This window comes from Trachurus trachurus (genome assembly GCF_905171665.1).
Source record: "Trachurus trachurus genome assembly, chromosome: 2".
NCBI classification, from domain to species: domain Eukaryota; kingdom Metazoa; phylum Chordata; class Actinopteri; order Carangiformes; family Carangidae; genus Trachurus; species Trachurus trachurus.
This window is the reverse complement of record NC_139914.1, coordinates 1,323,344-1,350,450: the sequence shown is the minus strand read 5'-3', so window position 1 is coordinate 1,350,450 and position 27,107 is coordinate 1,323,344. Positions and strand designations below refer to the sequence as shown.

Sequence of the window (27,107 nt, the reverse complement as noted above, 5' to 3'; positions counted from 1 at the left end):
TGTTCAGGCCGCCATATTTGAGTCACAAAAACGACTCCACAAAACCAATGGGTGACGTCACAGATGCTACGTCCATATTTTTTACAGTCTATGGTGTAGATGAAGTAGCCTCGTAAACCAGCCTCTCGCGGAAATGCATTTCATTTAATTTCTCGGGAGAGTCTGGCCTCATCCCCCCTCTAAGCGTTTGGGGTGGGCGGGAGCTGGGCGGGAGTAGTAGCAAAGACGGTTTAATATCTTTGGTAGTAGCGTTGACAGACAACCCCATTCAGCCAATCAGCAAGTTGGTGTAGTGACGGGGCGTTGCACCAGTCGGTCCCTGATTGGCCAACGTGCTGTGTCAATCACAGCGGGCGACGCTGATTGGCTCGGCCTTCTGAGGGTTTCAGTCCAAACGCTTAGAATGGGGATGAGGCCAGACTCTCCCTCGGAATGAAATGAAATGCACTTCCGCAAGAGGCTGGTTTACGAGGCTATAGATGAAGAACACAGCTCCACTAATGGAAACTCAAGTCATGTTTAGAACAGTACATTTACCTGAGCTGTGAGATATAAGGCAGACACTGCAGAAAACTCCTCACTTCACTCTCTTCACCTGACCAGCCTGTCAGCTTCACTGGTTTCTTCTCTGGTTGGAGTTTCAGCACTTCCAGGAGGATGGAGGTCTTTCTCTCTGAGAGGTTTATGGTCCAGACTGAAGGAGCTGACTGGAGAACTGAGTGTAATGCTGGAAGGACTCTCAGACCTGTTTTAGTCTCATGGTCCTTCACATGGGAGAAAAGATCCAGCAGGAAGTCACACTGATATTTTATACCTTTGTATTTCATGTCTCTGTCTCTCAGAGGGAATGATCTGTATCTGCACACTGATGTTAACGTCTCCAGTATCTTCTCTCCTGTCTGATCTTCTCTCTCTGCTGCTGCACAGAACAGATTCCCAAACAACTCGACTCCATCAGAGACTTCAAACTCTTGAGAGAAACTGGAAGAGAAGAAAACATTGAATGAAGACGTCAGTATCAGAAACAGAGACACACAACACTGACATACAGGGAGTGGAGCTGCTAAAAGTCACTAAACAGCTGCTAATGAGCAGTGTTGGGTAGTAACGCGTTATTAGTAACGCCGTTACGTAACGCCGTTACTTTTTTCAGTAACTAATAACGTAACGCGTTGTTTTTTAAAATCAGTAACTCCGTTTCCGTTACCAAACGCTGCGTTACTCCGTTCCTTTCCGTTCCTTTGGGTGAGGTTTTTCAGCGGCACACACTTCCTATAACATTTCAGCGATCAATAAAGTTTCATTGAATTGAAAGAAAGACAGAGCACAGACCGCACAGACCATAGACTGTAAAGGCACAGACAGCACTTGGTGGCCGCCCTCTAGCGTCCCACACGTAATCAAACACGCTCCATGAAGAGGTCTGGACCGGTCAGGGCAGGGCCAGAGCGATTCTCTGGGCACGGCATGACGGCGAGCTAAGGTAACTTTGCTAACGCAGCATCCGACCGAGACCGAAGCTGTGTGTCAGTTCAGGCTGCAGCCCCTGAACTGGGACACAGCTCGAGTCACAGCGCGCACACACAAGCACCCACTCCACCCGAGCAGCAGCGGTTGGAGTGCGACAGACGGACTCCAATTATGACACCTGAAACGCTAAACACAGAGCAATCGCTCTGGGTAAACACAGCTGATCGATCGATAAAAAATACCGCTGGAGTGAATTTACTTCCGTCACTGCAAACAGGTTCTTGAACGTAACTCGAGATTTTTTTGCAGTTCTAGCTGCTGCTGACATCATGCAGCATGATGATGATGGTAAAATAGATTTAAAAAAACACGTGCTTTTTCCATCAGCATCAGTACAGAACTGAAATGAGGGTTAGAGGGGAATTCAATCAACCTTTATTTATTGGGAGCATTGGGGAAAAAAACGTTTTAAAGTAACGAAAAAGTTACTTTCTCAGTAACGCATTACTTTTTGGTTCAAGTAACTGAGTTACTAACTGAGTTACTTTTTAATGAAGTAACTAGTAACTGTAACTAGTTACTATTTTTCAGTAACTAGCACAACACTGCTAATGAGCAAAACACAGTCACATCAATCAGCCTGAAACTCAACTAACAACCACTTTGACTGACCAACTTCACTACATGTTGAAGGAACCAGGAATGTCAGACAACAGTGGTGGATCCTCCAATCACTGATCAATCAATTAGCTCCAAAGCCTGAAATACTGGACCTCCATTTAGAACATCCATCATTCTGTTCAACTCTTTACAGATCAATAAAGTTATAGTGAAACATCTTAAGGATTCACACTGGTTTACTGTCACTTCATCATGATGATTCATTTTCATCTGTTCCTGTTTAAACATCCTGTGTGAACAACAAACATGGAGCTTGGTGAAGTGAACATGTATCAGCTCAGAGGAGAGGAGCTGGACTCTGGAGCTGTGTCTCCTTTCTGCCCTGAGGAACTCTGGGTAATGTAGTCATCACTACACTGTAGTGGCTGGAGTCACAATGTTCCCTCAGTAAAACTACACAGCATGATGTGATGTTCATGTGGACTGGTCAGTTCAACACTTCACCTTCAAACTAACAGTGAGCTGGTGGAGATGAAGAACACAGCTCCACTAATGGAAACTCAAGTCATGTTTAGTACAGTACATTTACCTGAGCTGTGAGATATGAGGCAGAAACTGCACCAAACTCCTCACTTCACTCTCTTCACCTGACCAGCCTGTCAGCTCCACTGGTTTCTTCTCTGGTTGGAGTTTCAGCACTTCCAGGAGGATGGAGGTCTTTCTCTCTGAGAGGTTTATGGTCCAGACTGAAGGAACTGACTGGAGAACTGAGTGTAATGCTGGAAGGACTCTCAGACCTGTTTTAGTCTCATGGTCCTTCACATGGGAGAAAAGATCCAGCAGAAAGTCACTCTGATATTTTATACCTTTGTATTTCATGTCTCTGTCACTCAGAGGGAATGATGTGTATCCACACACTGATGTTAACGTCTCCAGTATCTTCTCTCCTGTCTGATCTTCTCTCTCTGCTGCTGCACAGAACAGATTCCCAAACAACTTGACTCCATCAGAGACTTCAAACTCTTGAGAGAAACTGGAAGAGAAGAAAACATTGAATGAAGACGTCAGTATCAGAAACAGAGACACACAACACTGACATACAGGGAGTGGAGCTGCTAAAAGTCACTTAACAGCTGCTAATGAGCAAAACACAGTCACATCAATCAGCCTGAAACTCAACTAACAACCACTTTGACTGACCAACTTCACTACATGTTGAAGGAACCAGGAATGTCAGACAACAGTGATGGATCCTCCAATCACTGATCAATCAATTAGCTCCAAAGCCTGAAATACTGGACCTCCATTTAGAACATCCATCATTCTGTTCAACTCTTTACAGATCAATAAAGTTGTAGCATCATCAGGATTCTGCCCTGTGAAACTCTGGGTAATGTAGTCATCACTACACTGTAGTGGCTGGAGTCACAATGTTCCCTCAGTAAAACTACACAGCATGATGTCATGTTCATGTGGACTGGTCAGTTCAACACTTCACCTTCAAACTAACAGTGAGCTGGTGGAGATGAAGAACACAGCTCCACTAATGGAAACTCAAGTCATGTTTAGTACAGTACATTTACCTGAGCTGTGAGATATAAGGCAGACACTGCAGCAAACTCCTCACTTCACTCTCTTCATCTGACCAGCCTGTCAGCTTCACTGGTTTCTTCTCTGGTTGGAGTTTCAGCACTTCCAGGAGGATGGAGGTCTTTCTCTCTGAGAGGTTTATGATCCAGACTGAAGGAGCTGACTGGAGAACTGAGTGTAATGCTGGAAGGACTCTCAGACCTGTTTTAGTATCATGGTCCTTCACAAGGGAGAAAAGATCCAGCAGGAAACTACACTGACATTTCCTATTAAAATAACCATTTATGTCTCTCTCGGTTTGAAGGAATGTTTCATATCTGCACACTGATGTTAACGTCTCCAGTATCTTCTCTCCTGTCTGATGTTCTCTCTCTGCTGCTGCACAGAACAGATTCTCATAGACAGTGGTCTCTCCTGAAGGATCTGAGGACTGAGGCACAAAACTGAAATAACAAATACAAGAAAATTAAAAAATAAGTGAGATGTATGTTTTTTAAACAAATACATTAAATGTTAACACAATGCTTAAATAAATGTAGAGTGATACTGTAATCCATTTATTAACAATTAATCCTACATACTGAGGATCAGATCACTCTGGTTCTACAAAATCTAAATGTTAACTTCATTATTATGATGAATATAATAATTATTATGATGCCTGGGTCACTCTGTCACACCTAATCACTGTGACGCCCTGTGACCTCCAAAAGGCACCAAACCTTTAACAGGTGTACAGAACTTCAAAATCTCAGATGTTTACAAGGCAAGGCAAGGCAATTTTATTTGTATAGCCCGTTTTTACAAACAGTTTGTCTCAAAGGGCTTTACATGGCATCGTAACAACATCCTCTGTCCTTAGACCCTCACATCGATTGAGGAAAAACTCCATGGAAACCCTTTTAACAGGGAAAAATCGGAGAAACTTCAGGGTGAGCAACAGAGGAGGGATCCCTCACCCAGGACGGACAGACGTGCAATAGATGTTGTTACAGACAAGAAAACAAGGCAATAATAATTCACAATATCATGACATTTTATAGACTAATGAATGGATTGATCAAGGATGTAATTAGGGCCTGAGCCAGCGACTACAAGTCGAAAGCCCTATTGAAATCGCGCTGTTTATTATTTTTACGCAACTTCATGCTCCAAATTCGCCACTTTCCCATATTCGAAAAGTCCCAAATTTTTGCATGTGGGAGCCGCCTTCTCCGAAATTCTATATTTTGGTGGTGCCGCACATGGGCGGCACAAAATGGCCAAATAGCGCCCCCTACAAATTTTCTCTATGGCCTCGCCATTCATCTTACTTTGTCATAGGCACACGAAATTTGGTACACATGTTCATTATATCCAGACACACAAAAAAGTCTCTTAAGGTCATGGTGAAATCCCAACAGGAAGTCAGCCATTTTGATTTGAATTTCGCTGATGGCGTCGTTTTCTTCATTTCCACATCTTGTATTTGAACGAAGTTGTCCTAGGGATTTCACTCGATCGTCTTCAAATTTGTTTTCCAGCATCGAGACCCCATGGTGATCTTATCTTGTGCTCTGCGCGTATGTAGGTCATAGGGCATGGCTGATAGGGCTCAATGAACTTTGGCGAATGTTTCGGTGCTAGCCATACGAATGGCTCTCACGCAGACATACTTCATCCAATCAACTTCAAACTTGCTGGACATGACGATGGCTCCGCCCTGAACGTCTGATATATAGACCCCTTCGCGGCCTACGTCACTGTGACGTCGAGACGTTCACTGGAGGCAAAACAACTGACCCAGCATCTGTTTAGACAGGCCTCTGCTGTGTACGGGACAGGTTTTAAATTCATTTTGAACAAATGTTATGCTCAGAAAACATGGAAAATATATAATAGGTTCCGTTTAAAAGAGTAAGAATAGAAGGAAAGAGTCTGATGCAGCGCAGCATTCATTTACAAGCACCGATTAAACTTCTTGTAAATAAACGTGTACTCCGCCCACAGACTGTAACGTTATAGCCCCCAGCTCTCTCCTTGTGTCAGTCCGAGGTCTCAACGGGCCGGACCGAACAACACGACCGGTCGTACCGGGTTCAGGTTGAAAACATTTAATAGCTCGGATCGGCGGACCACCGGCTTCTTTTTTTTTCTTTCTTTTTTTTTTTTTTTGCCGCCGTCCGGTCTAGAGTTAATGCTTGTGACGTGATCCCAGGGCCGCATCGGGTCCAGGCTTCAACACCTGCAGATCTGATCGTGGTCGGGTCTTTGAGAACTAGCAGGACTGAAGCAGCTTAGAAACTGCAGTTCAAACAGGCGATCATGGGCTTTCAGAGGTTTAGTACATTTACAAGAACTACTGTAGCAGAAAATAGAGATAGACCCGGCCGGGCGTCTGTTTGAGACTTAGCTTTTATTTGAGAATTTACGGTACATATGACGGTCTGGAGTCAACTTTTTAAAATAACACTCACGGTCTCTGGGGGTGGGTGTACTAACATATTCACTAAAAATGACTTTTCCTCGTCCATTCTTGAAAAAACAGTCCGTTAAAACATGCTAACCAGCGTTTACAAGCTACGGCGTTTCAGATGTTTTGCCTCCAGCTATGCCCCGCCCACCCGGATGTTTACAATCTGTGAAGGGGTCTATTAACTTCCCACGTAACTCATAGCACCCCCCGGTGGTAACAGGAAGTGAACTAAAATGACTTAAAAATACATACTTTAACCCATCAACTTCATTCCACTTTAAAACATGCAACCAGTTGGTGAAGCTATATTATGAATGCTGTGAAGGTACGAGTAATGGCTTCCATGTGGCAACGCGGCGACCATCAATCCCTTGCCAACAAAATACATTTGGCTTTTTGATGTCTTTAACTCGTATCATCACGAAAATTGATACACAGGACAAGGGTGACGCCCTCAACGCCTCCATATGCTCGTAGGCGATCTCACTCATGTCGCCCCCTTGTGGAAACAGGAAGTGCCATATTATATATCGACATTGTCCGATTTGCTCAAAACTTCACGAGTGATGAGGGACCGCCCCTGAACGCATCCACCCACAACTGCTTAGCGCCACCTGGTGAATGAACGAAACATTACATTTTTTGCCTCCTTCCAGGTTTTTTCTCCTTTCTCGCTTCACGCCACAGCCCACACATGCCTCAAGCCCCGCGGTTGTATGGGGCGAGGGCCCGTCATCGCCGCTTGCAGCTTTAATTTATCTTTTATTTCAGCCTTCTGTGTCACATTTTCAAATCATAAATGAATGGACAACCCAAAAAATATTTTCATGTAAACACTGATGATTTCCCAAAAGGAAAAAATAAAAAACATTGGAATCTTCATGTCAGTTCAACACTCCACCTTCAAACTAACAGTGAGCTGGTGGAGATGAAGAACACAGCTCCAGTAATGGAAACTCAAGTCATGTTTAGTACAGTACATTTACCTGAGCTGTGAGATATAAGGCAGACACTGCAGGAAACTCCTCACTCCACTCTCTTCACCTGACCAGTCTGTCAGCTCCACTGGTTTCTTCTCTGGTTGGAGTTTCAGCACTTCCAGGAGGATGGAGGTCTTTCTCTCTGAGAGGTTTATGGTCCAGACTGAAGGAACCGAGTGTAATGCTGGAAGGACTCTCAGACCTGTTTTAGTCTCATAGTCCTTCACAAGGGAGAAAAGATCCAGCAGGAAATCACTCTGATATTTCCTCTTAAAATAATCATTCATGTCTCTGTCACTCAGAGGGAATGATCTGTATCTGCACACTGATGTTAACGTCTCCAGTATCTTCTCTCCTGTCTGATGTTCTCTCTCTGCTGCTGCACAGAACAGATTCCCATAGACAGTGGTCTCTCCTGAAGGATCTGAGCACTGAGGCACAAAACTGAAATAACAAGCACAAGAAAATTAAAAAATAGTGAGATATATGGTTTTGAGACATTTCAATATCAAATATATATATATATATATCACATATCAAACACACCTACGCAACATGTGTGTATAACTGAACACAAACACAACATTAAAACAATGTTTAGTTTCCGGTTTGGCAGCGGCTAAGATGGCAGCTTAAGAGAGAGGCTCCCCGACTACTAAGATTTAAGTGCCCATTAACTCGACGAACTCGATTTAAAACTGACGGAAAAGCATGGTTAAGGGCAAGACTCCATTGCGAGACAGGCAAAGGAAAACCAGATCTGGGAAATTTGCACAGAATACCGAAGCACACGGAAAACAGAGTCCGGAGTCGTCTCAAGCTAGCTCGGCTAACGATAGCGGAGAGGAAGACGAAGCTAACATGGAGGCTAACATGAAAACCATTCTCGCTGAGATAAAAGATTTCCGACAAGACAATAAGCAACAACTCCAGGAAATCAAAGAGGAGATCGGCAAAACCAAAAAGAGACTTGACGAAGTAGAAGACCGTGTTTCAAACACGGAGGAGAGAATGCAGTCACTAGAAGAAGTGACGGAGGAGCTAATAAAGCTACAAGCACACATGGAAGAAAGACAGGACGACCAGGAGGGAAGATCCAGACGAAATAATATCAGAGTCTATTCCGTCCCGGAGGGGTCAGAGAACGAGTCCTCGTCAATGATAGAGTTTGTCGGAAAACTGCTAAAACATGGCTTGTCTCTGACTGAAGACGTGGATCTTCATATTGAACGTGCACACCGGGCACTTGGACCCGTGCCAAGAGAAGGAGCACCTCCGAGATCCATAATTATTAAGTTTCTGAGTTACAAGACAAAAGAGAAAATCCTACGAACAGCGTGGCAGAAAAAGGGCTTTATGTGGAAAAATAAACAAATTAATCTGGACAATGACTATGCACCGAGTGTGTTGAAGAAAAGGCAACAGTACATGGAAGCTAAGAGGGTGCTGAAGGAAAAAGGGATCCGCTTTCAGACGCCCTTCCCGGCCAGACTTCGAGTTTTCTACGCGGAAGGGACGCGCACCTACAACACGGCCGAGGAAGCAACGAAGGAGATGGCAGAGAAGGGGCTGCCGGTCACAGTGCTGAAACCACCCGAGACGCTGCTGGAGCGGATCCGGAGGCTGTCATGGTCGGTGAGCGGCAGACGGGAACGTACACAGACACACACACGCCGAGGACAGACGGTCAAAGACAAGCTCCAGAGATTCAACTGGGACCCGGAGCAGAGAGGTCAAGATACGGCCGAGTAGAAAATGATCACGCAAGTATTGTTTAAAAGGAGTTTGATTAGATTTGGACGTTTTTGATTTAAACTCGGACATTGTTCGGCTATCTCTGAGAAGCAGAAACTCACTCCTCACTTCTGTGTTGTTTAATGAACGAGTGTAAAAGACTCTGAATGATGATGCTAAGAAAACACCCCCACTGCCAGAAAGAATGTTTAAAGCAGTAACTTAAAGAGATAGAATTTATTATTATTATTATTATTTTTTTTTTTTCATGTAACCATGTAACACAAGTAGCCTAATTATTACATCAAAGTGAAGTATATAGGTGGGAGAGCGTAAAGGTTATTAATAATATTATTTTTATTTTTTGTTTATTTTTCTGGGGCATATTCTCTGTGCAAAGCTTCCCTTTTTTTTCACTTCATTCAGTTTTCAAAGAGCCTAATCTAGGGTGATTGATATGTCGGGGGCACACCTGTGGATGAGATCTTGGCTGAATCCATTACAAATGAGGGCCCTCTTGCAGAAGAGAGGCTTTCCCTCTCCAGGGCCGCACTTAAACACCTCACACAGGGTTTTTCTTTTAACCCCACCTTTGGAAACCCTAACGAATGTTTTCAGTTTATAAGAGTTCAAAACCTCATTGGTTGTTGTTCTGTTCATGTGTTTGCTGCAGTTCAAAGCAGAAATAGAGATGTCACACAAACTCCATCTAAAAACTGGAAAACAAATCTTAGTAATGGTACTGGCAAGTAATATGTTGAAAGTGGTCTCCTTCAATGTAAATGGATTACTTAATCCTATTAAGAGAGGCAAGATACTGTCAAAACTGAGAAGGGAGGGTGCTCAGGTAGCATTCCTTCAGGAAACGCATTTATCTGAAACTGAACATGCAAAACTGAGACGAGGAGGCTTCAAACATGTATTTTATTCATCCTATAAATCAGGACATAGAAGAGGGTCTGCCATTCTTATTTCGAATCAAGTCCAATATGAACACATTTCAGAGAATAAAGACAAGGAAGGCCGATATGTAATGATAACGGGAAGGATCGAAGGGCTGATGGTAACTTTGTTTAGCATATATGCTCCTCCTGGGAGTGATTGGACCTTTTATAAAAAAATATTTGATATGATGTCTGCGGAAGCTCAGGGTGTGCTTATATGTGGAGGAGATATGAATATTAGATTATCCAAAATGGAATCTTCCACCTCCAATTTAGGACATAACAAATCCATGATTAATAAAATAAACTTAGTAATGAAAGAAATTGGCATAGTAGACGTTTGGAGAGAGTTTAATCCAACAGCCCGTGACTACACTTACTTCTCTGCACCTCAATCTACTTATTCAAGGATTGACTATTTCTTTGCATTTAAGAGAGAACGATTGAGAATTCAGTCATGTGATATTGGAACAATTGATGTGTCTGATCATGCACCAATATTAATGACAGTTGATATTGGTAATAACCTAAAGTCTACACTATGGAAATTGAACTCAAGTATATTGAATAACCCCCAGGTAAAAGAAGAGTTAGAAAAGGCTATAGAAACCTATTTTAAAGAAAACAATAATGGAGAAGTGTCTCCTCCTATGGTGTGGGATGCATTTAAGGCAGTCCTGAGGGGGAAAGTAATTTCTATTTCCTCATCACTAAAAAAACGTAGACAGGAGAGGCTCAATTCTCTATACACCAAACTCAAAGAATTACAAAAAGAACATCAAGCTAAACCAGGGACCAAAGAAGTATCAATTAAAATTAAACAACTGCAAAACGAGATAGATGACATAACCACAGAAGAGATTAAAAAGAAACTGGTATTTCTTAAACAGGGGTACTATGAGGCAGGTAGCAAGGCAATGAAATTGTTATCATATAAATTGAGGAAACAACAAGCAGACGCCACTATTAATAAGATAAGATGCCCCCAGACTAAGAAAATACAGCATAGATCAGAACAAATTCAACAAAGTTTTGAAAATTATTATAGGGAGTTATATTCACAACCAAAATTAGATAATGAAGACGAGATGAAGAATTTTCTCGAATCCCTAAATCTTCCCACAATTACACAAGAACAAAATAAGGTCTCGATTGCGGATATCACTGAAATAGAAGTCAAGGCAGCAATATCAAGACTCAAACCACATAAGAGCCCAGGTTCAGACGGCTTCACAGCCGAATGGTATAAGTCTTTCAAGGATCAGTTGATTCCAAAACTGTGCCAGATATGTAACGGAGCACTCAAAAAGGGAGAGATCCCCCCCTCATGGAAGCAAGCTATAATCTCGGTAATACCAAAGGAAGGCAAAGATTCATTAGATTGTAAACAATATCGACCCATCTCAGTGTTAAATCTAGATTATAAAATTTATATGTCAATATTAGCTAGAAGAATTGAAAATTTTTTGCCATCTCTCATTCATTTTGACCAGACTGGATTTATCCATGAGAGACAGACCCAAGACAGTTTGAGGAGAACGCTACATATTATGTGGCATATCCAGCAAAACAAGACACAAGCTATGTTAATAGGATTGGATGCAGAGAAGGCGTTTGATTCAGTAAGATGGACTTTTCTGTATAAGGTTTTAGATAAATTTGGTTTTCACTCTACTCTGATAGAAGCTTTCAAAGCTGTATATAATAATCCAACAGCAAGAATAAAAATAAATGGCAGCCTCTCAAATTCTTTTGTTTTGGAGCGTTCCTGTAGACAGGGTTGCCCCTGTTCGCCACTTCTTTTTGCCCTTTTTATAGAACCTCTCAGCCAATATATTAGGCAAAACAAGCAAATTAAAGGTATAAATATAGCAGGACAGGAACATAAAATATCCTTATTTGCGGATGACGTGTTAATATTTTTATCCCAACCATCAACATCCCTAACAACTTTAATGTCGTCTCTGGATGTGTTTGGTAAATTATCAGGCTATAAGATAAATATTAAGAAAACTCAAGTTATGACTCTTAATTTTAATCTGCCAGATGATTTGGTAACTAAATACAGCCTGAGTTGTAACAAAAAATCAATGAAGTATCTGGGAATTAATCTTACCCAAGATATTACAAAATTATTTGAAGCCAATTATATTCCTCTTAACCTTAAAATTAAGTCAGATATCTCCAGATGGAATCACTTACCTTTTCTCAGTCTAACTTCAAGGATTGAATCAGTCAAAATGGTGATTTTACCCCGCCTGTTATATCTTTTCCTATCACTACCAATTGAAATAAGTGATCGACAGTTCATTGAATGGCAGAAATTAATTTCTCGATATATCTGGATGGGTAAAAAACCAAGGGTAAAATTTAAAGTAATGCAATTATCAAAAGACAAGGGAGGAATGGCGCTGCCAAATTTAAAAGATTACTACTGTGCGGCTCAGATAAGAAACCTGGGGTATCTCTGTGACTCGCAGTTTAGAGCCAGGTGGAAGGAAATAGAAGAGGGAGGCTCTGTGGATCCACCCTTACAGGCAGCAATGGCAGACAAAAAATGTGTAGACAGTCTTGCAAATAAGGATAACCCCTGGATAAAAGTAACACTAAGAACCTGGCACAAGGTTGTTAGGAAATACAACTTAAAGGGTGCAGAAAACATATTACGTTGGTGTGCTTATGACACGGATTTTATTCCAAATAGGACAGACAATAGATTTAAAATGTGGTCAGAAAGGGGCCTTACGGCTTATTGCTGCTTTATACACAATGGGTCTGTGAAAAGTTTTGACGATCTCAAAAGGGAATATGATTTAGAGAGGCAGGATTTTTTCAGATACCTCCAAGTAAGGAATCGATTAAATACAATTTTGACAGAGGACCAGAGAAGTGACATCCTGAAGGTTTTTGTTTCAACTTATAAGTCTGGGTGTGGAAAGAAATTAATATCTAGATTATACAAAGGTTTCCAAGATGCCTCAAATTCCAACAGCCTGCATATTAAATGTAGATGGGAAAGGGAGGGAAATTTGGTCATATCTGAGGATGAATGGGAAAACATTTGTACATTACAATGGAAAACCACATCCTCACATAACTGGCGAGAGTTTGGATGGAAAAACATAGTGAGATTTTTTATAACACCTGCTCAGAAGAGACACCAGGGTAGTGGAACAAATTGTTGGAGGATGTGTGGTTCAGATGTGGCCAACCATTATCATTTATTTTGGGATTGTCCGAAACTTTCATCTTTTTGGCATGACATTCTTGATTGTCTGGAGTATATGTTTCAAATGACTATACAATTTGATGTCAGCTCAATGTACTTTTGTACCACGGCATTACATATCCAATCAATAGCGGACAAATATTTAATGATGATATTATTGATTGGAGCAAAGAAAGCTATAACAAGGAAATGGCTACAACCCAACGCACCGACACTGGAAGACTGGCAAGGGACTGTTCACCAAATCTACATCATGGAGAGACTGACATTTGCTCTAAAATTGCATTCGGAGAAATTTAAGAGTTGGTGGTCCAAGTGGATCAGATATATAAGACCACGGAGACCTGAACTGCTTTAAGTACCTCTATTACAAGGCTTGAAGTACCAGTCTATTAATCTTGATGGAAAAATGAGTAAATGTGACTTCTTTTGTTCAAATGTTCTTATTTAAAACATTGTAAAATGAAAGGGGGAGTAATAACTTGATTAATATGTTAACACTATTGTCCAAATACATGTTTTTGTTTTGCTCTGTATGAGTGTAATGGCGTTGAAATGACTTTGTATGTTTCTCCCTGATAAAAATAAAATTAAAAAAAAAAAAATAAAAAATAAAATAAAACAATGTTTAAAAACATATCAACAGTGATCAACAGTGACTACGATCGAATTATCTGAATATAGGGCCGATTTCCCCGCGTCACGCCGGGATTCCACTGGATGCGGAACGATTCCGAAACGGGTCCGCTACGGAACGGCTGCGTACTCCGACTCCGTCAACTCACACCGGTTCCGTCCGTGATGTTGATTGTTGCGGCTCCGCCGCACAGCGAGAACACGTGATCTCGCGATAAAGCAGGTTGTAGTTTCCATAAAGTGAACCACAAAATCAAAAACAATTAATTTAATCCAGAGGAGGAGTAGAGAAACAACTTGGTGCTGACCTGACTTGATTTTACAATCACTATCTCCTTGTCCATGGTGTAAACGGGGTGAAATGATGTCTGAAAACCTCCGAGCTCCTGACTTCAGGCCGGTCGCTGCCCATTACAACGTTTTCAAGGTGTAAAGCAGGAAATATGCTCCGCTGTAAACATGGTGTATTTTATTTTGAAAATTAACCGGGTGTTTTATTTTGTATTTTGCCCCCGATTTCCTGTCATACACGACCTGCTCTGTGCTGCTTGATGCGCCGTGCTCCGGCGTCCGGCAAAAATAGAAGCTCTGCGTATATTTTGCGAGGGCTGCCGGATGCCGGTGCCGTTCCGGACCCACCACGCAGCGGACCCGGAGTCGGTGGACGCTGCCACGGTGATTATAATGAATACGTAACGGCTCCGCCGCCGTACCGGAGCGGATCTGCAGCCGTTCCGCATCCAGTGGAATTTAGGCGTTAGTGTCGCAGTGCTGCAGAGACACATGCATAACGCACAGCATGCACACCTGTCCATCCGCTCTCTCCTTTTCTCTTTCTCCCACCCTCAAAACAAATCAACAAACAACCATCTCTCGTTCCGGGGATGACAACAGCTGCGCCATTTGCTCCTTTTGGACGTTGAGATCACGTGAGCCAAACCAAGTTAGGAGGTCGGTTGACCACTCTGTGTTAATCACTGTGTTGCAGACTCAGAAACTTTCCAACGTCACTCTCATCACTCTCCCTCTTCAATATAAGGTCTCTCACGGACAAAGAAACGTTTCTCTCAAATTTTATTGCAGACTCTAACTTGGACATTGTTTGTCTTACTGAAACCTGGCAGCAGCTTAATGACTTTTTTCATTTAATCAGTCTCTGCCACATGGGTTTGTTTACATTGCTAAACCACACACTTTCCACACAAATAGTCCCCGTCCCTGTGAAAGATTCACCATCATTTGAAGTGCTGGCAGTTAAAGGGACCTGTACCCGCTTGTGTCTGTTTATCGTCCACGGTCCACTTAAGGCTTCTTCCACCTTCATCACTGAACTCTCATCTATTTTAGCAGATCTATGTGCCATCACTGCAAATATAATTTTAACTGGGGATTTTAATATTCATGTTGACAATCCTAAGGACATTTTTTCCATAGATTTTATCTCCACCCTGGATAGTTTTGACCTCACTCAGTATGCTACCCCACTGAGCATTAGACGTCTATTAGACGTCTAGTCTAAGTTTAGACCGACATTCGCCCGTCTATAATCGGTCTATATTTTAGCCCAAATCTAGACGATAGAATTTAATCCATTAATCATTAAATATTAAATAAAAAAACAACTGTAAGTTGTATAAATGGTGGCCAAATGTTTGATTAATACATTTTTAACAGTCATTTATCAATGTACAGTGTAGTTTAGATTTAGACTCGATTTAGACATCTAAATCAGGACCTCATATCAACGTCTATTTATAGACCAAATCTAGATGATTGCACTAAATGATGAATACCGTCCAAAAAGTAACTGTAAATTGTATTAATGATGGCCAAATGTTGGATTAAAACATTTATAACAGTCATTGATCAAAGTGCAGTGTAGTTTAGATTTAGACTTGATTTAGACGTCTAAATCAAGACCTCCTATCAACGTCTATTTTTAGACCAAATCTAGACGATTGAATTGTATAATGAATACTGACCAAAGAAAACTACTGTAAATTGTATAAATGATGGCCAAATGCTGGATTAAAACATTTTTAACAGTCATTGATCAATGTACGGTGTAGTTTAGACTTAGACTCGATTTAGACGTCTAAATCAGGACCTCATATCAACGTCTATTTTAAGACCAAATCTAGATGATTGCACTAAATGATGAATACCGTCCAAAAAGTAACTGTAAATTGTATAAATGGTGGCCAAATGTTGGATTAAAACATTTATAACAGTCATTGATCAAAGTGCAGTGTAGTTTAGATTTAGACTCGATTTAGACATCTAAATCAAGACCTCATATCAACGTCTATTTTTAGACCAAATCTAGACGGTTGAATTAAATACATTAAATAATGAATACTGACCAAAGAAATAACTGTAAGTTGCACAATGGTGTCCAAATATTGTACTAAAATCATCTGAATGACCATTGATCAATATACAGTGAAGTTTAGATTTAGCCTTGATTTAGACGTTTAATCAGCATCTAGATTTAGACCAGGTTTAAACTATTAAGTTATCTTTATTTTTTTTAATGTTGTTTATGTTATGTTTACATCTTATGCTTTCTTTTTTAAGCATAAGATTATGCCAACCATGTTTAGAAATATTTAGATATCACTATTAACCTATATAGATATAGGCAGTTTGCAATTAAGTTTATTGAGCATTAATGCAAATAATTCCTTTGAAAAAATAATTATTGGTGAACAGTAAAATAAAATGGCAATTTGCGATCGGGGACAGTAGCCAATATGGATATGGAGATACTGTCAGCAGATCCCTCTATGATCCCTCCCCTCCCCACTAGGAGGCAGCAACACGCTGGAAGTTGTCTTGTGGACCGGAAATCAGTTTCGGGAAGTTCAAAAACGTCTTCTGGCCGTCTATGCTTCTAGCACTACACCACATCCATGCACGACACCGGTCGAGAGCGGAGAAGAGTGTGCGAAAAGAAGAAGAGCTTCCTATAGGTGAGTGGTCAGGGTTACGTTATTGAAATGCTGCTTTTTCCTGCAATGTTTGTTCATTTAATTGTCATCAATCCGTTTGCAAAATGCCGATGATATGCTAGCTCGCTAGCTATGGCTTGCCTGCCCTGCTAGCTCGCTAGCTATGGCTTACCTGCTAGTACAAGCATCATTGCAAAAACGATTTGTTTGTTTGTGAAATATGGCATGCTCAGCCAAAAGTAAGGTTTAAATGAGACTTTACACAGTAGTACAATAGCAGATTTTCTTGAGTCATATGATGCATAATACTTACTACCTGAAAATATAAGCCCAAAATTGATTAAAATATAGCTAGCAGCACTATTTCCAGTGTCTATTTGATTTCATAAACTCCCAGTTACAGACTTGTAAGGGTCACATTTTCCTTACCTAAAGGAACAGAGTCCCTGAATTCAACTTTGAAAAGCGTTTCCTTAAGTAATTCCATGTTTTTCACAATGTTGATAATTTGTAATATCATACAGATTGCAAAGCTGTCTCATATTGGAGGAAAGGATTTGAAGACCTGCACGAACAAAATCATGGACAGGTATGATTACACATAGAAGTTTAATATCTGTAGAACAGACAACATAATAGTGGGTAGTTACAAGTTATATAAGTTTACTGTTAACAATTGTCTTCATTTTTTTATCTGTTGCAGACTCTTCATGAACAGCATCATGACACAATTGAATATGCTCGGAGGTGGGAAGCAAAAGAAGAGGGCCTTCACACAGACTGCCTTCTACTCTGTGGTCACAGGTAAATAGAAAAACTGTCTGCTAGTTATTTGGAAATTGCTTCATGTTAAACATGTGTGACTGACATGACATTAACAAACAACAATTTGTCTGGACTGTACTAGGTAATCTCTGTAATACTGACAATTATGAAACTTAATTGGTGTTGTTTCATGAAAGGGAACCATAATACAGTTATAGTCAGGCTTTATTTATTAATTTATTAATCTTTACAGACTTACTGCGCAGTGCAAGTTTTGTCCAGCGCAGTGCAGCACGCGCTTAGTTTGCAGTTTGGTAGACAGAGGTGTGCAGAGATGGGTGTGGCGGCGCAGCAGGGGGAGGAGTCACATTCAGCTTGGCGCAGTGACAGTTTCGTGCCAAAGAGCAGCGCCGACGGTGCGCTGAATGCTTGCCAACTAAAACCAGGTCTACTCTCGGCGCAAGGCAGTGCAGTGGTAGTTTGGCTGACAGGCGCAGAGTGCACACGTCACCAAGACCTCACAGGCAGGTTTCCACAGGTCCAGGCACATTTTAATGCAATTGCAATTGTCACTATTCAATGCAATCATCTTAATCAGCACATACATCTATATAGATTGTCCCGTCACATCTGATGTCAGATCAAAGGCGGTTGGCATGTGTAATGGAACTCAACCTGCCTGATTTAACACAGATTAAAATGTGATGCAAAATAACAAGTTAACATCTCTCTCAGCCAACCACAAACAGCATCAGAGAGTGAATATATATTCGGCATTGCTCATCTCCGGAAAAAAAGAGAGAGAGACGCTCTGCGATGCGTCCTTTACGCACAGCTGCTTCTGGTTTCATCCCCATTACTATTTTTTTATGTTGATGTGATCTGTGCACAGTGGTTACAGGGGTTTAAAGGAGCATTATCGCAAATACAGCAGTAATAGCATAAAATAAGTTGAAATATGCAAAAGATAGGTCGGGGGAGCCATAAATAAATTTACAAAGAAAATAGCAAACAGTGTAGTGTCCGTGGGGCAAATGCAGAATTTGTCTATGTTATGATCCAAGCCGGCCCGGCGCTTGCTGCGTTTAATTGCACTCGGAACGCGGAAAACCAAACTCCGAATTGGAAAAATGCAATAGAAAATTGTAATGTAGCAGTGTTAGGCTGCTTACAGTCACTGAATCGCTCGGTAGAACACTTCTCTCCACGCCCCTGTGTCTTTCTTCAGCTGTCCTCCCAGCGTTATTAACGTGTTGACACAAAAATGATTTTAACGGCACATTAACGCGGGCCACTCTGTAGTTTTGGAAAACAGAGAGGCTGCTCCTCTCCAGACATGTGTATGCGTCTGTGTGTGTGAGTTACTACGGTTACGGCGACGCTCCCGTCCCCGGATATTTCTGCAGTTGGATTTACATGATCTGGTCTGAGACATGAAACTCATGGACTGAGGAGTCGTCCACTGCGATCTGCACGTACTCCGTCGTGCATTTGTAGGAGGAAGTTGTAGCTGTTGTTGTGGTTGTGCGCGACGTAGAGCTGCCGTGTCGACTAGGGAGTTTTTTTTTTCCTTTCCCCAATCGCATGGTGAGGGAGGGGGAGGGGGTGCATATTTTTTCTCCTCATGTCCTACACTAGAGAACTTGTTCTTCTTATCACCAAACGAGGCTGCTCTCTCTCTGACAACTGATTGCACTTGTTTATATCTGATATGCTGCGCCACTGGCTCCATCTAGTGGCCGTGGATTTGCGTTAATGCTCCTTTAAATATAGGATACTAGCGTCTTTATTAGTGGGAGAAGGGTGTGTTTTTTGTTTTGTTTTTTCACACATGGTCAACGCAGGGCAAATCTGATTAACAATAACCTCCTCCCAGACTACTTCTGCTCAGTCCGTGGAGGTCTGTACATGTTGCCATGTATTTGGCCACTGTGAGCCTGGACCTCCCGGACCAAAACATCAGTTTCCTCCTGTAAAAAGTTTGGCTGTCTGGCATCACTGTCTCCCTCGTCCATGTCGAAATGACAAAATTGCAGTGCGCATCACTCGTGGCGCATTTAAAGGTGAGGAGAGGAGCTCATTTGATTGGTGAAGAACGGACTCGCACCCTCTCCTTTGCCATTTGCGCCGGTAGGAGTAGAGGGACGGGAGGAGTGCCTGTGCCGAGCTGCACCGTGCACCAAACTTGTAAAGTGCTCCTAGACACACCCCGTTGGCGCGACTGAGCCTGGTTTATGAAACTAGAGCCCCAAGTCTCAAATGGGTGGTGACCAATGCCCATTGAGTCAAGTCCTTTGAAACCATCTACCTTTTGTTATTGGATAGTATCTCTGTGACATCACGTAAAACAATAGGCAACCACACTTGCAATTTCTCTTCATTTATTTTATTGCTTTGTTTGCAGAAGCTGTACGAAAGTCCTTTAAGGATGCCACAGATGACCTCATTGCCTCAGCAATGTATAGCAGGCCCCAGCTCGCAGCGGTGGAGGGGGCTACAAGAGGCCATTGGTGTAGTTGTTGTTTTTGTTTGCCTTTTTGTTAACAGTTTCAGGGTGTTCTTTTCAAATGTCTAATGTTTTTAACCCTCCTGTTCTGTTCTGACTCAAATTGACCCAATCTGTTCACTTCCTCCATCCTTGGTTCTTTCCTTCCTTCCCTTCATCCTTCCTTCTTCTTCCTTCTTCTTGATCCACTTGTTCCCTCCCTCCATGTTTTGTATTTTCTGTTTTGTAAAGGAATTAAAAATATTTATATTGCACTTTCATATGTTTGTGATGGTTGGAATTTGTTTTAAAAATGTAGGTTGATTGAGATTACAGTAGGATAGTTTGGTTAATGTTCCCATCAAGAGATATATTTATATCCAGTGGTAAAATAAGCATGACATTAGTGTTACTGAAACCTATTTAAAAGACCAAAAAAACACATAATGCATATATTGTCATAACATACTGCAACTACATCAAGGTAAGGATCACAGGTTAAATTTGGTCATGATGCATTTTGACAACTTTAATGTCCTTTTTAATATAGGGTTCTTGTTAATAATTTGATAGATTGTAATTACATGACTTAAATATCTAGATTTATTAGAATATCCATATAATATGTTTAATTGATGTCTAGATTTTGTAATGGGCTTTAAATATGGTATAACAGTAAACGTCTAAAATTAGTCGTCTATAAATAGACGTTCATTAGCAGTTATTTAAACGTCTAAGATTAGACGAGACGTATACATGTGGTCAGGGCTGTACGCTTAGCTTTTTCACTAGGAGCACAGGTGCTCCTAAATGAAAAAATTTAGGAGCACAGAAAAAATTTAGGAGCACTATCAAATTTCATAAATAACACAATTTTATTATTAACACTACACGTGCACTCATTATACACACACAGTGCCATCATAAGGCCAACTGCTCTGTCATTTAAACACAGAACATCTTTGTCACACAGTGTAGGGATGAAAATTATCGATTAATTAATTAATTGTTAGTTGATAGACTTTATTGATTGATTAACGATTAATTGAGGAATTTAAGCTGAAGAGTCCTTATACATGGCTCTATTTGTTAGTTAGCATAATGAAAAATGTTTAAGTAACACGTTATTTAACCTTTAAATAATGTTGAAGGTCAAATGTGACCCATTTTTACATTTGAGAACAGTAAAAACACCCTAAACATTTTTCCTCTGCCTTTAAGTTGACTTCTAATGTGACCAAGCATGGGTCATACATGGAAGTATTTCAACTTTTTTTTTTTTTTTTTACTTGTTCTATGACCAACACCATATTTGATACCGGTGAATTGGTCTTTCCTGCCACTACACTTGATATTAACTCTATTTAACTACTTAAATCACAATAGCATAAACTGATTTGTTGAACTCAGCCTGATGTAAACATTAATAAAACTCACACAGGCAGCTCCAATTTGTCCCTGTGTGATGTCCAGGGACAGGTCAGGACAGTCTGAAGACAGAGAGCTCTGAGGTTGAAGTTTATAATAATTAAATTAAACGTGAGACTGTGATCACATGTCAGCTGTTCAGCTGCAGCAGAGGAAACGCCTCCAGGAGCGCTTTTTTTTTATTTTTTAATGAAGCTCCGGTAGCGACCCGGCTGAAATACGGCGGGATACTGTAAACCAGTGGTCCCCAACCACCGGGTACCGGTCCGCGGATCATTTGGTACCGGGCCGCAGAAAGATGAAATGAAAATGAAAAAAAAAAAAAAAAAATCGATTGTTTCATCTATTTCACACTTCCGGTCGTTTTATTTTGAAAATGTTGCCACTTCCGTTTGTGCATCTTCCCAGTGCTGCGCAATTGACAGGCAAATGACAGGCAATTGACAGGCAGGCACAAACGTAAAAGAGTGAAAAACACACGTCGCCGGGCCGGGAAAAACTCAATAATGAGACGACAGAAGACCCGACGCCTTCCAACAAGAAGAAAGCTGTTCTAAAAGAAAAAGCACGAGTCCTGTTTAAATTACGGGTTCATTGCAACAGGTGATTCACATGCTCCAACGCAATGTGTGTGCGGGACCCGGCCGGCTCTCTGCCGCTTCATCACTTCACAGAAAACTTCTCTCCCTGCGTTCTGGATTTAAGCAGAATATCCTGAGATCGCCACAAAAGCACGGAAAACCTGCTTCCATTACAAACATATTATGTTTGTGAAACGGAGTTTTCTGCAGTTTCAGCAGCAAAACGAAATGACAGAGTAGACAGGACCCGAGATGACAGACGGAGCATCACCCCCGGATGACTGACATTATTGTGATACTATATTATGGTGAGTTGTAACAAAGAACGTAAACGTAAGAGAAAACTAGGCTATGTGAACGTGTAGTCCTGTTTATACAGTAGGCCTACATGTAATGTAAACAGGAGAACGTACGCTACCCCCCGCCCCCGCCCCCGCCCCCGAAGAGAACGACCGCCACCCCCCCCCCCCCCACCCCCCCGGGCCGCGGTAAAATTTTCCACCGGTGACCGGTCCGCGGAGATAAAAAGGTTGGGGACCGCTGCTGTAAACCAGCGCGGATCCGGTGTAATCATCAAAGCTTGGTCGCCGTGCTGAGGCACCAGTCCGGTTTGAGCTGCGTTCATGAAGTTAGAGGCTACATTAACACTCTTCTGGTCGGCGGTGTTTTAGCGATGGTACAGGCTGAAGCCAGTTACAACAGGTACCGTGTTATTGTCTCTTTTCACCTCCTCTCTCCCTGTGTGATCAGTGCGCTGCGCATACGTTTACACAGAGATCCTGCTACATTAAACGACAGTCAATTAAACACAGTTAATTAAATAGACAAACTTTACCGCAACGCTTGAGTATCCTACTGATAAAAAAAAGTGCAGCTTGTGTGACTGAGATGTGATCGCGCGTCATCACAAGAGCTGTGTTGTTATTTGCCGAAGGATGGATTTGTTTAGAGATGCGTGAACATTTTACTCTAGCTTGATCCACTTTGTATGGATTTATTTTAGAAAATGCGAATGAAAGGGTTGAAATCCGTACTCGCACGTGTGCTCCCTTTTTATTTTTTCTACTCGCACAATCTATTTTTAGGCGCATATGCGAGTGAAATGCTCGCACTGTACAGCCCTGCATGTGGTATATAAATAGACGTCTGGCAAACGTCTAAATTTAGACGTCTAAAAATAGACGTATATTAGCGGTTATTTAAACGTCTATGATTAGACAAGATGTCTAGACGTAGTCGTCTTTTAGACGTCTATTAGACGTCTATTAGACGGCTAGTATAAACTTAGACGTCTAAAAAACTTTCACTTTTATACAAGTGGTAGACCGATTTTAGCCTAGACGTCTAGGGACCATTTAGACGTCTATTAGACGTCTTTTAGACCGGAAAATGCTCGGTGGGTACATTTCCAACACACAATTAAGGGCCATATTTTAGACCTGATCTACTGCTCTGGTGTTGTCCCATTTAATCTTTCTGGTACAGAACTTCCATTGTCAGATCACAAATTCTTAACTTTTGATGTCAACCTTCCTGTCTGCAAATCCCGTCAAGACCGTATCATGTCCTTCCGTAATATTAAGAACATCAATATCACAGAACTTAACAGTTTAATTTCTATGTCAATTTCTCATCCACACCTTTTCTCTGTTACTGAACTTATCAACCATTACAACAGCACACTACTCACTGCACTGGACACCCTGGCTCCATCAAAAACCCGCAGTGACTTTTCTAGGGCTGCTTCATGGTTTACCTCAGAACTCCGCCAACTTAAAACACATGGTCGCCGCTTTGGGACATGTCCCCACCACTTTTTGTCAAGAACAATTTTGTTTTGTGACCCACAGTGTGAAGCGCTTTGATTGGTCCGAGAGACTAGAAAAGCGCTATATAAGTGCAAGTCCATTTACCAAAACAATGAGCATATCAATGAAGAATATTTTTCATCTTTTCCTTTAGCCTAAAGTGTTGCATTGTCAAATCACAAATAAATACAAAATATTTTAATTTAAACCTGATGTTTTCACAAAATAATAAAATTGAAGATGTTTGATCATTAGCCAGAAACAAAGACCTCATACCTGAGAGTCCTGATGTAGGGCAAAGCCTCTGAGAGGAACAGACACAGTGTGTGACAGATACGATCTGGTTTCTCCCAGTAGAAGCAGACATCAATCTTTGTCTCAGCCTTCTGCAGGACGTTTACAGCTCTTTGAAAAAGCTGCATTTTACCCTCAACTGGAAGGTGCAGCTGATCCCCAGCAAGGACAGGTAAGATGACATGGTCCAACTGCTCTTCACTGAGAAGGATCAGTTTCCACAGCAGCAGGTCACACCTACAATTAGAGCAAATATCAAGGACACACTGTAAGAGCAAAGTACAACATTAAAACAGTAACAGATGTCCTGTCCACCTTTTATACTTTCTATCCTAAAGTAGAAATGTAGAGACCTGAGCAGCTGTTGGACACTCAGAGCTCATGCTCACCCGTACCATTGGACATTTTGAAGGCATTCAAACAGTCGTCTCAGTCCTGGTTCTGATATCACAGCGTCTTCAAGGTCCAGCTGTATTTTCCTCTCCTTGGACTGAGTGACCACATAGGCCACAGCACAGCAGGAGTCCGGGTCCAGACTCTGTCCACTGAGGTCCAGGCAGTAGTCCAGTTTGTCCAGAAGGTGGATGCATGCTTCAGGACACTGGGACTCATACAAGCACTGACATAAAAACAGTATGTCCACATTAGACCCACTGTCCTCAGCATCAGACTCGTCTGGCTCACACAGACTTTGATGAAATGTGTTAATCATCTCCTTAAAGAACCAGTCAGACGTATTCTTGAGCTCCTCAGCTGGAATCAGACACTCCATCAACCTCGGTTCCTTCTTGTTCAACAACCTGCACATGAAAGGGATCAGATACTTCATGTGTTTCTTCTCTTTGGTCAGACATTGCTGAAGAACTTCCCTGATTCTACCTGGCTGCTTGAGAAGCCACAGTGCAGAAAAAAACTCCTGCATGGTGTAATGGAGAAATGCATATGTGTTTTCTGTCTGAGTGGGACAGACTCTGATAACAAGTTGTCTCAGGAAGAAGAGGACACAGCTGTCTGTGCAGGAAACATCTGTCAAGTTCACAGTTCTTCCCTCAGTTGCATGAAAAGCAGCCTCAGCCAGAGACAGGATTTCACTCCCTGTCTTTCTGATGTGGACATCCAGATCCTTGGTTCTTATTGGTTTGTTGCTGTTCTTCTGAAGACAAAAACGAACAATGTTGATGTATATTTCAGTCACAGTGCAGGGCTGTGGAGAGTCTTGTGATGAACAGCTGGCAGACACCATCAGTGCATACATTGGCACGTGACAGAGAGAAAACAGCTCCAAGTTGTCCAAGATCTTCTTGTGTTCTTCACCAAGTGTTGAGGTTAAGTATGTTTTAATGGACTGCTCACTGAAGCCTTTCACTTCCATTCTGACCGAGTCTTCAGAAAACAGCTCTTCATCTTCATCATCTGGTCTGCATGTTACTATGATCTTTGCTTCAGGTAGTAGGTCCCTCTTTACAAGTCTCTTCACCACAGATGAAGACAGATCTGTGACTCCATCAAAAATGATCGTCACATTGTCAGAGTTCTTCTTTATATCATTTAAAACCTCTTCTTTGTCTTCGTCTGGTTCACTGAACAAAGTGAAAAGAAGTTCCTCCAGGCTTGTGACCTCCATGAATTTGGATGTTTCTCTCATGTCAAAGTAGAACATGTAGTCCAACACCTCATCATCTCTTTCTGCCCAGAGTTTCAATATTTCCTGTGTAATGGCCGTCTTCCCAATCCCTGCCTTACCAACCAAGACAATGTTTTTATCTGTTTTCAGAAGTTCACTGGGGGAGATTTCTCCATTCTTCTCTGGGATGTATTTCCTCATCTCTTTTTTAGGGCAGCTCATCTGACTTTTCTTGCTATTCAGTTTCTTTATTTTAGATGGAGAAACATTTTCTTCTGTGTCTAATACAAGTGGTGTGTATGACAGATCAGGCCTGTTGCTTCCTGCAAAGAGGTTTTTGTTTGCCGTCCAAAACGTATTTGATATTCTTCGTGCTTGTGACTTCAGCTTTGTCTGATATCTGTGGCACGGCCTGGAACCTAAGACAACAGCACATGAAGAAATTCACTGTGAGTTTGCTGCTTTGTTTTTAGACACTCCTGCTTAACAATGGATAAATATATGCATATAAATAGATAAAAGTGAATGAAACACAATGAGCACATCAGTGATAAATAATAAAATATGGTACATTATTAATCAGAACTTAGAATCAACATACCGTGTAAATAGTTGTATGTAGTTTCTGGGTCTTCATTAAAAAAAAAGCAGCTGATCCAGTGGTGCAGGTCAAATGTCTCATCCTCAGGAGGAGCTCCACTCTTTCTCTCTGAGGGGAGCGATGGTCTAACTAAGGTCCTCTTCCTTGTCGTGTTAATAATTCTCAGTAACTCGTAACAAGCTGCTTCCCCCTTCTTTATAACTTTGCTCAGTATTTCTCTGTTTTTATCAAAATCATCCCCCTCTGTCCTTAGTTTGCTGGCCTCTTCTTCACTAAAAACCCCTCGCTCATACAGGTTCTGTATAATCACAGAGGGATTCTTCAGTCCTCTCACAAGACGGATTCTGGCCTGCTGGACGTAGTCTTTGGCACACTGTGATGTACGAGCCATGTTGTGGCTTGTGTTTGTTCTGCACACAGACCAAACTTCAATGATCTGGAAAACAAAAGTTGAAAATTTGTGAGCTCATTTAAAACCAAAAAGGTACAAGGTGAAAAATAAACAAAAAATCTAAAAGAATTTACTTCTAGACAAACTAGGGATATATTGTGCATACTGTAAGCAGGGTTTTTCCTGCGTTCAATATTGCGTGGCGGCTGCCTCCAGCTTATTTTGTGCCGCCCCCAGCTATATGCAGGGTTTTTTCTGCATTATACATTTTGAGGCAGCCGCCGCGCCTGAATCTTGATTGAAAGTCAATGTAGTTCTATGGGAGCTCAGTGGCGCTGTTTTCAACTCGGTTCAACTCGACCGCAGCAGAAGGGGTGCGTTTGATTTCAACTCCGGGCCAGGTCGCACGATGGCGTTAACGCGCTGCCATAGACTGTAAAAAGAATGGACGTAGCACCCGTGACGTCACCCATTGGTTTGGGGGAGTCTGGCTGTATTCGAAACCGCATACTATACTGCT

General features: G+C 41.6%; 2 protein-coding genes across 2 annotated transcripts in view; one reads left to right on the top strand and one right to left on the bottom strand.

The window, feature by feature from the left end:
• Positions 1-27,107, top strand: part of LOC310997657 (NLR family CARD domain-containing protein 3-like) — a gene marked incomplete at its 5' end in the record, with an annotated part of 366,988 nt that overhangs the window by 113,047 nt on the left and 226,834 nt on the right. The window lies entirely within an intron of this gene.
• LOC310997430 (nucleotide-binding oligomerization domain-containing protein 1-like) overlaps positions 1,860-27,107 on the bottom strand; it is a gene marked incomplete at its 3' end in the record, with an annotated part of 33,161 nt that continues 7,913 nt past the window's right edge. Inside the window, exons 3-8 of the mRNA XM_083987117.1 lie at positions 26,197-26,632; positions 24,367-26,014; positions 23,954-24,208; positions 3,675-4,124; positions 2,958-3,124; positions 1,860-1,870 (exon numbers count right to left, since the gene is read on the bottom strand). Coding sequence (XP_083843243.1) covers positions 1,860-1,870; positions 2,958-3,124; positions 3,675-4,124; positions 23,954-24,208; positions 24,367-26,014; positions 26,197-26,587 — 2,922 coding nt within the window. The 5' untranslated portion in view covers positions 26,588-26,632. The remainder of the gene's footprint in view (positions 1,871-2,957; positions 3,125-3,674; positions 4,125-23,953; positions 24,209-24,366; positions 26,015-26,196; positions 26,633-27,107) is intronic.